This window comes from Uloborus diversus, chromosome 2, assembly GCF_026930045.1.
Source record: "Uloborus diversus isolate 005 chromosome 2, Udiv.v.3.1, whole genome shotgun sequence".
In the NCBI taxonomy this organism is placed as follows: Eukaryota; Metazoa; Arthropoda; class Arachnida; order Araneae; family Uloboridae; genus Uloborus; species Uloborus diversus.
In genome coordinates, this window is record NC_072732.1 from 201,264,356 (window position 1) to 201,277,645 (window position 13,290).

Here is a 13,290-nt window from a genome sequence, read left to right on the forward strand (position 1 = left end):
TACCTTACCCTGATTAACTTTTCTAATGGTCATTGTAGCAGAAGATTTCAACTGTTGACCTGATAATTGATTAACATCAACTGAGTCATCCGGCCCACTGTATTCGTCAGTAATTTCACTAACTTGTGAAGGTGGACAAATGCATATATCAGCCTCCTTGAATTCTTTATCATCAGAGAGCTATTCCAGAAGTGCTAAGGCTTCTTCAAAGTCAGACAAAACAATGAGAAAAGCTCAATGAGTTACTGAAGATTATTAATGTCAAAAAATAACTCAGGTTTCAAAGAAGTTAATTTTTGAAGCAGTTAGCTTTTCAAATTTACCTAAGTATTTTTCGAAATTGCAGAAAAAATTGTTACTGAAATATCTTTAAAAAAAGGTAGTTTTATTATTAATTAGTCTTTTTAATTTTTAAAAATAAAACATATTGCCTATTTTTTAGTCTAAAAACATTTAATAACTTCTTTTGAGGCCAATTATGAATTCTAAGCAAGAAACTAGCAACGATTCAACAATGCAGCCTTTACTGCCTAGCGTCCCTTTTTAGGGACGCTCTTAAATTGCTATAAAATCCATAAAATTTTTAAAATCTACAAAAATGCAAGAAAAGGTAAACTGAAATATTGATCAAAGTAACATATGTATCAAATACAAATTGATTTACTTGTTAAAAATTTTGAAAACTTACTTTTTTGTTCTTGACATTGTGAACAATGAAATTCTTCACGAAGATCATAACAAAATGGTTACAGAACACACTTTATAACGATTATGTGCTGCCGTCTGCTAGTAACGAATTGAAACAATACTAAAGTAATAAATGAACACAATTATTGAGTTGAAATGTTTACTTTTGGGAAATTGAGACACAATTTTTGGACCGTCCCTAAAAAGGGACGCTAGGCATTAATGGGTTAAGGAGATTTTACTTCAGTACTTAAAATGTTAATTACAATATGATTGATGTATTACAATTTAAGTATTAATTACGAGTATTTCTTTCAGTTTCTGTGAAAAGTCAATTTGTACACTTAAAGCAATATAAATTTTTAAAAAACTTCTAATTGATAAACATTAATTAGCAGATGGATGTTAAATAGAAATAAGATGTATAGTAAAATGAAAATTAAAGAAGCCTGTTGAAAGGGAAAAAAAAATATACTACTGACTCTGACAAATATGATACTGAACAAAATAATGATTATAAGATAGAAAATTGTGTGGCACCAGTAACATTTCACCAATTTAAGTCTAGTACGGATATTGCAGCGGACAAACTACTGCGAAAAAAAATTGCTAAGGATTTTCAAATGGAGGTGGCCGAGTTTGTAATAACCCAGACATGTACCAGGCAATTTGTATCACGTCCGAGCATTGTGGTGCACAAATCTGGAAATGAATAAGTGATTGTGGTGTTCTTGAAACAAAACGAGTAAAAGTTTTTTCAGTATTAAAAAATAATAATAATAATAAATAACATGCAATATATTGTGCATTTATGTTATAGAGACTTTAACCAGTAGTGACAGATTTTGTTCGGACAACAGGGGTTGGTCTAACAAAGGTCATAGTTTTTAAGAATAAAAATATTCCCTTGATCCATAATGTAATTTACTATATCGATAATTTTGAAGTGCATATTATTGACACTTAGTATCTGTTGTTTTCACTTCAGAATTTATTACCCCCCCCCCCCCCACTTTGGATTAAAAATTCAGTTTATTGTCTAAATACTGTATAAGCTCAAATTAACACTTTTTTCCTTATTCATAGTAATTCTCCCAGATTATGAAGAACTACTTACAACACATTTGTTTAATAATTCACTTAACACACTTAAAAAAATGTAATATTCTGAAATGTATATTATCACGAATGAAATTCTAAAATTTACGTTTAATTTTGTTGTAAAGTTGTGGTTTCTCTGAATAAAGCTATCTACTTTCTACTTCGTAAGCTTGATGGCAATTCTTCAATTTAACACGCACAAGCAAAGGATTAATGCAAAGCATCTTTCACACGCATTGCATATGACCCAAAATGGAAATGAAATGCTTGACAAGATACAGACGATGAAATAACATATTGTTTTAAATTTCTTGCCAGGTCTTTAAATTTGGTGATTTTTCTTGAGATTTCAGCAGACTTTAAGACCCCATATCTCGAAAACGAGGGGACGAGGGCATGCATTTCATGGGTCAAAAAAATGGCTAAATATTGCCTTTCAAATGCAACCATTTTGAACTTTTTTCATGATTACTGAAGTTGTAATGTTCCCTGATGAGTATAGTAGACCAATTTTTCATTAAATAATGATGTGAAATTGTGTTACATTTATTGTAAACAATTCTATTTAATTTTGTTAAAATACATAGATTTATTGCTTCCTTGGTTAAATATTTGTATAGTTTATAACCCATCTCACATTATCCTGATTTTGGATTGTCCAGCTTGCTTTTGGTCCGAATTAAAGCCCTAGTTCGTAAATTAAGCAGCAACATGTCCACCATCTTGGGGTTAAATGCTACTTTCTTTGTATGTCAGCTATAATAAAGTAGCGTGTTTTGCATGCTACTTCAAGAAAGCATTGTTTATCCCCAAAATGGCAGACGTGTCACTAATTACTCTATGATTCAGGGCCAGGTTCGGATAAACCAGGTTGCACTGTAATAAATTAAAACTGGTACAAATGCTAATGATAACACTAGGCAATAAGTATTACATTTTTATAGGGTTTAGATACTTGTAATGGCAAATTTTAAAATTGTGTTCATATAATATCAAATAATTTAAACTGAGATAAAATTTGGGAAAGTATCAGTAAATTGCAAAATAAATACAGTCTACAAAACATGATAGACAGTAGCCATTGCTGTAGAATAAGAACAACATGCAAGAACATAAAACCTTCTTTTTTTTGAATAAAAATATATTAATGACATGTCATATAACTGATTTAGAAATGTCTACCATCCCTGATTATAGTAGTGTAAAAGCACATCATGTTGAGACTGTCTACTTCAGGGCTACAGTGAAGGTTTTAACTAGCAGTGTAGATTTAAAAATCAGTAATTAGTGTGGATCTAAAAATTGGGTGTTGGTGATTATGAAAGGTTAGATGTAATTCATTGCAAGAGAAGAGGAAGAAATAGGAATGTCTAAAAATAGATTTTTTACTTGTAGGGTTAAAATAAGTGCATTTATCCACACAGTTAATTTTCAGCAATGTTTTTTTTTTTTTTTTAAGTTTGAAAGGTTGCGGATAAGTTGCCTGCATATAATCAGGAGTTTAATGTATTAATGATTCGCAACCCTAATTCATAAAGTATAATAAGTATTCATTCAGAAAGTAAGACATTCCGTAGAAAACCCAGTCCCAGTAGTATGTCTAATATAAGAAAAATACGATGTAACGTTTCTTCGGTTTATCGCACAAAATTGCAGATAACTGTACACACCTGCTTTGGGGTTTCACGGAATCCCTTCTTCAATGTAACTAAGCAGGGATGTAAGACAGAACAGCGTTAGAGGAAGCACAAATTTGCAAATAACAGCAGACACGTGTTTCGGCGTTACAGGGAACGCTTTTTTCAATGCAAAAAATAATGAGCTTATGGATGAAAAGACGGGTATAATGCTTTACACTCTCAAGCATATTTTAGACATACAGCATATACCCTCAAGCTTCAAAAATTTTCATAATTCAGATTCCATCATTGCATTTTAAAATTTTCCTAAAGCAATGAAATGATATAGCTACCAGTTACAATTTTTACCAAAAGGCCCTTATTGCTGCACATAAAGATTAGTTGTTAATTGTTACAGTGGTAGTTAATTAAAATCATTTTTTTAAACAAAAGCAAAATATGAAACTTTAATTTTACCAGCTTTTATTTTTTTCTTATTCCTGGAAAACCCAGAACTTTATCAACCTTGGGTTGTACCCTTAAGAATTTCTGGACACATTATGTATATGATTGCATACACATATGTGCATAATGGATTACTGGGAGTATACACTCAGAAAAACTGATGGGAACATCACTGCAACTAAGTGTAAGTGTTTGAGGTAAAACATTGTTATATTTTATTTTACTTTTCAAGCTCAAAGGTATTTATTTAATTTTTATTCAATTCTTAGTAAGTCTGACTCATAAATATCAAAAAGAAGAGCAGGCAATATCAAATACCTACATTTAATCATGAAATTTACAATGTTAAAGTACATTTACAGAAAGTTGCCTTAGTTGTTACTAACAATTTCATCAACAAGCAAAGTTCATAGGCTCAAAATATCACAAAGAACTTTTGCTTGAGCCAGTTTTATAAAAGCTGCATGGATGCTTAAAAACTTTCCAAGTCTTACAGCATTTAAAACGCAGCACGAAACAATGTCATCAGTAACAGACACCTCAAAAAGTTGATGATTACATTAAACACAAATTCCACGCTATCATTTCTGGAGGAATGGGTTCCACATCCAGGGTCAGAGGTGAAGTTTCATTTTCAAGCTCTACAGTTTGGTCTCTTAGAATTTTCCATGTGTGCAGAATTGCATGGACTCGTGACAGACTTGCTGTATCGCCTAGTCTATCATAAACCCGCATAAGTCCTCTGTAGTCATATTCTAATCCACTATAGCCTTCACCATACAGAGTTATGCCTAGAAGGTACAACATTAAAAATTAATATAACCAAAAAAAGCAAATAAAGTACATTAAACCCCTCAGGATGGTATAGGTTAATCCAGAAGTAAACTTTTCAATTGACAAAAGATGCAACTGTTCTCATTTATAATATTCAAAGACTTTATCAAGACACCATTATTCTCACGCATAAATCAATCTCAATATTTTCAGGTGGAAAATCGGGACAAAATCGAAAACCAGCATTTAAGTCGAGCCCCTACTTACTGAAAATAATCGGGAATATTTTGCCGCGATTTTTGAACATAAAAAAAATTAAATGTAATGAACATTCTTAAGATTGAAAATGTGGGATACTCATACTTTTGTATAAAAAAGGTTTCTGTGATCTCGTCTTTTGTAAAGGATCTCTTTGTGGTTACGACTGTTGCTATTTGATGCTTTTATTTCGAATTAATATCCAAAAAGTTTTGTGCTGTAGTCATATTTCATTCATTTTTTTTATTTAAGTGTTAATTTCTACATGACCAACTATAGGGAAAATAGAGTTTTCACCATGTCTGAGATAAATTGACAACCTCTCAAAGCTTCCTTGAGCAGTCCAAAGAGATGAAAGTCTGAGGGAGCGAGATCTGGCTATAGGGAGAGGGTATTCCAGGGTCTTAAAGCACAACCTGTTGATTGTTTCCACTGTGCGGCGGCGTGTTGTCTTGCAACAACAAAACTTTCTTCGCAAGTAGACCACTGCGTTTGTTTCAAATCACTGGCTTCAGATGTGAAAAAAAATATGACTATTCCTTTTTGCTCTACTTTGGTGCAATCTGATAGTGAAGCTGACATGCTTATGCTGTTGTAGCTAGATGAAAACTGACGCAATCACGATTAAATTCCGCACACATGGCCAAACATGCACCAACTTAACACACGCGCATGCAGCCACCTCCTACCTTAGTTTAATAAAGTTGCAGAATGAAAAGTGTAGGTAATTTTTGGATCTATCCTTGCATGAAAAGTCTGCAGCAAATTGTTCATATTAAAAGTAATCTTTACTAATAATAAAGTTGAAAGACCTGGATGTCTGTGACACGCATAGCGCCTAGACCGTTTGGCCGATTTTCATTAAATTTGGCACACAGTTAGTTTGTAGCATAGGGGTGTGCACCTCGAAGCAATTTTTCGAAAATTCGATTTTGTTCCTTTAATATTCTTATTTTAAGAACATTTTACTGAGCAAATTATCACAACGTGGACAATTAAATTATGAAATTATCTTAACGTGAAACCGTAACATGAGCAAGCAAATGAATACAGCAAATTGGCGAGAAAATCATCATCCAATATTTGTAAATATAGAGGCGAACAAAATGACATTTTAACTTTCTACAACGGGCAAAGCCATGAGGGAACCACTAGTATTTTAATAAATTACTGTTAGAAATATAAAACAGAAAAAATATCTAGCACGTCTTACCAATCTCAATTGATCTTAAATACAGTGCTTCTGCCTCTTCATAAAGTTTCATATCATAGTTATAAAGAGACGCCAAGTGACCAACTGAAAGTGCCACTTCATAATCCTGAGGACCCAATATGGCTTCTTTGATTTCAATTGCTCTTAGATGCATGGCACGAGCTTCCTAAAGTAAAAACAGTAGTTTAGTTTCCATGAAGCACAGGATTCTTTGATCTTTTGACCGAAACAAAACACACTGACCAGGGACATGTAAATTATATTTTTTATTATTTAGTATAAACAAAATCCTCCACAATAGCTTTTAACAAAGTATACTGTAAATATACAGGGTGTTCCGTTTTAACCTGCAAAACCTCTATTTTCGCTACCGTTTGGCCTAGATGCATACTTCCTATTGCAAAAATGTTCAAAATCAGATGCGAAGTTAAGACATTGAAAGTTTGAAACAAAAATAAAAATGAGTCAAAAAATTAAAAAAATTAACTTCTTATACAAGTCCAAGGTCCCCTAACTTACATTTAGAGAAATAATCTCCATTGAAAACTATTACTGACACAAAAAACTTGACATTTGTGCAACGAAAACTCAAGGAGATATTCCAGTTCAAAGTTTTGAGGGACTGTACAGAAGATAAGATTGGAACTTATCGCCCTTTCAGATTTATTGCTATTTAAAAATTCATGCATATGTCATGCCGTGATACACAAAAACACACTACAAAACCTCGAACAATTTGAAACACCACTCTATGCACACATATCATTTTATATAAACACTTGTTAACTGCTATATTTCCCCCCAAAATGTGTTATTGATGGCGAGTGTAAAGTGGTGTTAGTCACAAAACGCTGAGTTTGATATCTCGGTGAATATTGGTTGTATTAATTTCTACGTTTTGCGTTAGAATTGATTTTTGATGGAGATTATTTCCCTAAACATAAGTTAGAGGACTTGTGGCCTGTATAAAAAGTTAAATTTTGTATTTTTTTGCTCATTTTCATTTTTACTTCAAATTTTCAATACCTTAACTCTGCCTCTGAGTTTGAACTTTTTTGCAATTGGAAGTATGCATCTAGGACTAACGGTTGTGAAAACAGAGGTCTTGCAGATTAAAACGGAACAGCCTGTATATTCTTGCTCCTCTTGTAATTTTCACAGCCCATAATGGGCCTTAGCATACTACACAACGATTATCACAGAGGATTACAGGATTGCAGCCCAGGACTATTATTATGAATAAATAAATTATTTTTCTTAATTGTATTATGTGGCAATATACAGCAGTTACACAAGCAGTAAATGCATTTATTAAATATTAGAGCTAATGCTGTACATAACTGCAATTATTTATTATAAAGTATTTTACCTACTTAATATTTAGCAGATACGATTTTCTGAACTACAAAACTATATACAGTCTATTTCGGTTAATTACGCCACATTGGGACAGGACCATTTTGGTCCTAATAATCGGCTGGTCCGTTTAAGCGAACAGATCTTGTGTAGCTTGACCGAACATGCTATACAAACTTTTAAAAGCCCTCATGATTATTGTATATGGTGAGTATACAAAGAAGAAAAATTGCTGTTTACGAAATTTTTTTATTAAAAAATAAATTAAAATAAAGCGAATGTTCTTTTTACACTTGTTTAAGAACTTATCGGACTTAAGAACTAATCGGTCATTTGAATTTACAACGAAATGTAAATTAGGTATTTTACAGTTCAACTTTTTTTTTGAACAAAATTACATATTATTGAGTGTGCTAGCTTAACTGAAGAAATTTGAAACTTCACTGAACTTTTGATCCGTGCTAGAACAGTGCCGAGCAATGGGAGTGCAACGCGAGTTATGTTAAGCTTTTTTTCCTGTAAATATTGCTAGGTTTAATTGAAAGTTTCAAGTAACGATTATTAATTTTTATAGCACTAGCAATTAAGTTCATTGACCCACTTAAAACTCCCTTCAAGTGTGACATTTGAACTTTTTTTCCCCAGTTTTTTCTTGTATTTCCAGGTCAAATTAAACAGATTTTTCGTCCCAATAAGCAAATAATATTAAACTTGTGTAATGGGATTTGATCCGGTCCTTTAAGATTTCGTCCAAATAAGTGGCTCGTTCGACTAACTGTTGGTCCAATTAAACAGGAGTGGAAGATTTTAACTTTTTTTTCCATTTTTTTTTTCTTGTATTTCTATGTCTAATTAAACAGATTTTTGGTCCCAATAAGCAAATAATATTAGACTTGTGTAGTGGGATTTGTTTTGGTTCCTTAATATTTTGTCCAAATAAGTGGCTGGTCCGACTAACCGGTAGTCCAATTAAACAGATTTCACTATAAAGCATACACAATGAATTTACATTAAAATTGCTGCAAGGGGAAGCTTAAGATTAAATTATAGACCCCAAGCTCTAATTTGGCCTAATAGGGTTCTAAGAGGAATAGGTCTCTGACCTCTGTCTTTCAGTGCAAAGTTGCCACTCAACTTTGGGGAAAAAATTCCCTGTTTTCCCTGTATGAAAATAACACATTAAAAATGAGTGAACAGATGTTTGAAAAAGAAAATTAACATCCTGATAATTTCACCACACATGAAATAAAATCAAAACAATAAATATTTTAATAAATAAGGGGAAATAAAAAAGAATTTGTAATAACTGAAATAATAGCATGGTGATTGAATATATTTAACTCTTTATGCAAGGTAAAAAAAAAGCCCTCTTAACCATTCATTACTTGGACCTAAAAGTGCAAAAGTTAAGCAGAACAATGAATATTGACGACTAATTTCATACACTTTAAACGAAATTATCATGAAATTCAAGATACATGTTTAAAAAAAAAATTAAAAGATTGTTTTTATGATCAACATTTTAATATTTACTTTTTAAAAAAAAGAAGCAAAATTACTATTTTTTATTTTACTTACCAATACTGTTATTACTATTTATTTATTTATGTTTTGGTAGTTTATATATTTGTACATTGATTTTTGTAACTTTAAATTTAAAAAAAAAAATCCCTGTATTTTCCAGGTCTTTGAGGAAAATTTCAAAATTCCCTGGATTTTCCCTGTTTTTTTGTTTATTTTTGAATTTCCTGTGTTTTCCCTGTTTCTTCCGGTTTCCTTGTGGCGTGGCAACCCTGAATAGGATAAATCATACCCTTATAGAACATGCTTTCACTATTGAGACTTCTTTGTTTTTTAAGAAGAAAAGGAAGCAACTTTAAAGGTCTGGCATTGCTCAAAATTCGAGAAGGAAATATAGAAAATTGATTTCAAAAAGATGATTTGAATTTTGTTAACACAAAATAATGTATATATAAGCATACTATATCAAATTAGGCAAAAAATTATAACTGTGTGTAAAATTGTTCATACCGTACTGGATATAAAACTACAGTCACAAAAATAAAGTATTTCGGAGCAAAGTATGACAGGCAACCATTTTTTTGAATCTGGCATAGATATGTATTGTATTTATTTGATCATTTGCATTTCATTAATATTTATTCATTTTAATCACGCCAAATTCTGACTATGCTGTATTTTTTAAAAAGCTAAACATTTTTTTATTTGTATCTCATTATACTACCATGCTAAGCACAAATGTTAAATACAGCCGAGTCCAAAATGAGAAATTGCCGTTTAAAGTTTTGCACCTCCATGTATTTGATTCAGATGCAACTTTTTCAGATTTTTAAAAAAAATATTTTCCATTGACAAATGACCATAAAACATTGTATTTAAGTGAAATATGTGACAAAGAATTACTTGGTGACCTTAACTCAATTTTGATGAAAAGTGCAGATACCACTTTTGTGCTTAGCACGGCAGTATACTTGATGTTAAGCTCGGGATTTAATTTGCATAGCAGCTCATAGAACCTTAGCTCCAGTACTTCTTTTTAATTTTATGCTAATTTCAACATTTTAGGCATAATTCAGGCTATCTACAAGTAAAAATATATTGTGGGGACTGCACGGCTCCTGCACTTCTTTCGGTAGAAATTAAGCCCTGGTAGTGTTAAATAAAATCTAAAAATTTTCAATCTCAAACACATTTCAACCTTATACAAATGCAATAATTTTTGCAAATGAGGTGAAAGAAAGCTAATACTTTTCTTTACAGAGTAAAAGAAAGAAAGATGGAAAAGAAATCTTAAACCTCAAATCTATTCATAGATTGATAAAGCCTCCCTAGATTTCCATAATGTTTTGCAGTTTGTATGTTAAGTTCACCAAAGGATTTTCGAGTCAGGCTGAGAGCTGATGTGTGGAGTTCTTCTGCTTCCCGAAGCAAATCTTCAGCCGTTTCTTTGTCATGGGTATCAATGGCGATTTCTTCTAAAATGAGAGCTTTAAAGAGAGCAATACACAAATTTAGCACAGAATAAAAGGGCAATATAGGGAAAAGTGAAATAATAAAATATTTTCACATTTTGTAGTGCCACCTATCTAGCAATATTGTAATTTTGTTTTTAATAATTACGGAAAGGGTCATTTTGACCTCAATCAAACTTTTTTTTGCTAACTACTCGTCTGTAAAGTCAGACCAAACAACGTAAGTAGAAGCACAAATTTGTAAATTACAGCAGACACGTGTTTCGGCGTTACAGGGAACACCTTTTTCAATGCAAAAATAATGAGCTTATGGATGAAAAGACATCCGACAAAAGCTTTTGTCGGATGTCTTTTCATCCATAAGCTCATTATTTTTGCATTGAAAAAGGTGTTCCCTGTAACGCCGAAACACGTGTCTGCTGTAATTTACAAATTTGTGCTTCTACTTACGTTGTTTGGTCTGACTTTACTATTCAGCACAAAGGTATTTATTTATCTTACTCGTCTGTATTTACAGAAAGAGCTTAATCCTTCCTTGACTTTTCCTAAATCATTCTGCTGTGTAATAATAAAATGTTTTCAAGAAAATTGTAATTCTTTTAAACCCAAACTAAAGGGTTACAACTAAAAGTGCGGGCAGGTGTCATTTTGACCCCTTTGAGAAAAAAAGAACTGCAAATACATTTACTGATGCTGAAACAAAGCAGAGACTAAAAAATGTCCCTTAGAACATATCAGTTTAAGAACCTGAAGCATTTATTATATTTTTGTACATAAAAAGAAACATTAGCCGCTAGCTTCTGAAATGCCACTGAAACAGCGCTGGTTTTTTGAAGAGCATTTTAAACTTTTTAAAAATATTTTATTATGTACCCTGAAAATCACTGTATTCTTTAATTAAACTGCACTTATTATAAATATGTTTATTTTAAACTAATTTTTACAAATATTTAACATTATGTAGGGAATTATGAAGATTTCTTCTCAGTGGTTAAAATGGTCCTCATCGTATTTCTAGGTATAAAAAGATCTCCGTAATTCTAGTGTTAAACATATAATTGATTCAAGTCAAGAAACAAATAGCTCTAAAGATAGAGGCATATAATAATGCAAGTTATTTTCAATATTTTGAGGTACATCAAAATTTATATTTGTTATTATAGCATGATAAACTTTTTGTAGTAAACATTTTAAACATTAATTGAGCTTTACTGCTGTTCAGTGCATGACTTATTTTGTTGATATTAGGTATGTTTTGATTTAAAATGATTAATACAATTTGTCAAGTGCATATGAACGAAAATGAAATACAATACGTTTCAAAATTAGCTTCCACTTTATAATTTCAAAAATTTATTTTAAAAAAAGAAATGTGATGACTATTTATTATTAATGGCGCTGTTGATCATTGTTTAATTTAACATTCAATAATCAGTTTTTTTTTTTTTTTTCAATTTAAGACAACATTAATAATTCGCTTAGTCTTGTATAATTGATTTTATTTTCCACTTTTTCGAGGTATCTTTACAAATGAAACCATTCAAAACAAGCATTTAAATCTTTTTAGGAACTAAAAATTTATTCTAATTAATGGGATTTTGTTCCTTTTTTAATTAAAATTTTATAAGTAAAATACCTCTTAGATTAAACTGAGAAATTAAACTGCGCAATATGTTTACCTTTCACCCTTTTGGCAGCTGTGAGCAAAAAATGGTCTTCTTCAAGAAGATGACTCATAATTGATAGAGCTTTATCTGTATGATCTCTGAAATTAAAATCAGTATTAAATGTTCATATTATTTTGTCTTACAAATACAATACCAAAGACAACATTAAAAATCGATGCTTTTTTTTTTTTTTTTTGTGAATGAAGTTTAATTTTAGTTCAAAAGAATCCTCAAATTTTATTTAAATTTCTCCTTTATTGTTGCACATATTATGTATTCAAAATTATTAATATTTTTTCAATTTCTTTAAAGAAAAAATATCTTTCTGAATTTTTCAAAACTTCTAAGTATAAGAAACCCTCTATAAGACGGGTCTTACTTCAGGTATTGGTGATTCTCAAAATAGGAGACTTTTTCAAAAAATAAAATCTTGATGAAAATAATGAGGTTTTATATACATTTTGATTTCCCTACTCTTCATGGCCCCAACATTTACAGAGCAAATACAAATATGGAGAGATACAAATTTTGATTAATGTAGATCATTGAGAAGGGCAGGAATGCAAATATCATTCACTCATATACTTATGGCAGTAAAATACCATAATAAATGATCCGAAAGCAATAAGATTGGTCATAAAAAGTGTTACAGAGTGGCGACAGGAAATGTGAAAAAAAGTTCCCTGACTTTTCCCTGATTTCCCTGATTAAGTTAACCAAATTAGGGGTTAACTTAATCAGGGAACCGAACTTAGACTCACAGGTCTATAATTGCGGGAAATTATAGACCTGTGAGTCTAACTTCGGTGGTTTGCAAAATTTTTGAAACATTGATGAAAATTAAGATAGTAAATTTTCTAGAGACTAATAATCTATTGACTAGTTTTCAGTACGGTTTTAGGAAAGGTAAATCTTGTGCAACTAATTTATTACATTTCTATGACAAAGTTACCATGGCTTTGGACAATAAGAAGCCTGTAGATGTTGTTTACATTGATTTTCAAAAAGCTTTTGATAAGGTACCGCATGTTGCTCTACTTAGCAAATTAGCTGATATAGGAATAGGAGGGAAAACTTTCATTTGGGTAAAAAATTGGCTGACCGGAAGGAAACAAAGAGTAGTTGTAAGGGGAAATTATTCTAACTGGAGTGAGGTC

The 13,290-nt window shown here is 31.3% G+C and overlaps 1 protein-coding gene across 2 annotated transcripts in view; it reads right to left on the bottom strand.

Annotated features, from left to right (window-relative positions):
* Positions 1-4,023: 4,023 nt before the first annotated feature.
* Positions 4,024-13,290, bottom strand: part of LOC129217623 (amyloid protein-binding protein 2-like) — a 38,895-nt gene continuing 29,628 nt past the window's right edge. Inside the window, exons 11-14 of one of the 2 annotated variants that reach the window (XM_054851952.1) lie at positions 12,146-12,231; positions 10,291-10,469; positions 6,118-6,283; positions 4,024-4,663 (exon numbers count right to left, since the gene is read on the bottom strand). In XM_054851952.1, coding sequence (XP_054707927.1) covers positions 4,428-4,663; positions 6,118-6,283; positions 10,291-10,469; positions 12,146-12,231 — 667 coding nt within the window. In that variant the 3' untranslated portion in view covers positions 4,024-4,427. Of the gene's footprint in view, positions 4,664-6,117; positions 6,284-10,290; positions 10,482-12,145; positions 12,232-13,290 lie in introns of both variants that reach the window. The other variant, XM_054851951.1, reaches the window with a different exon arrangement.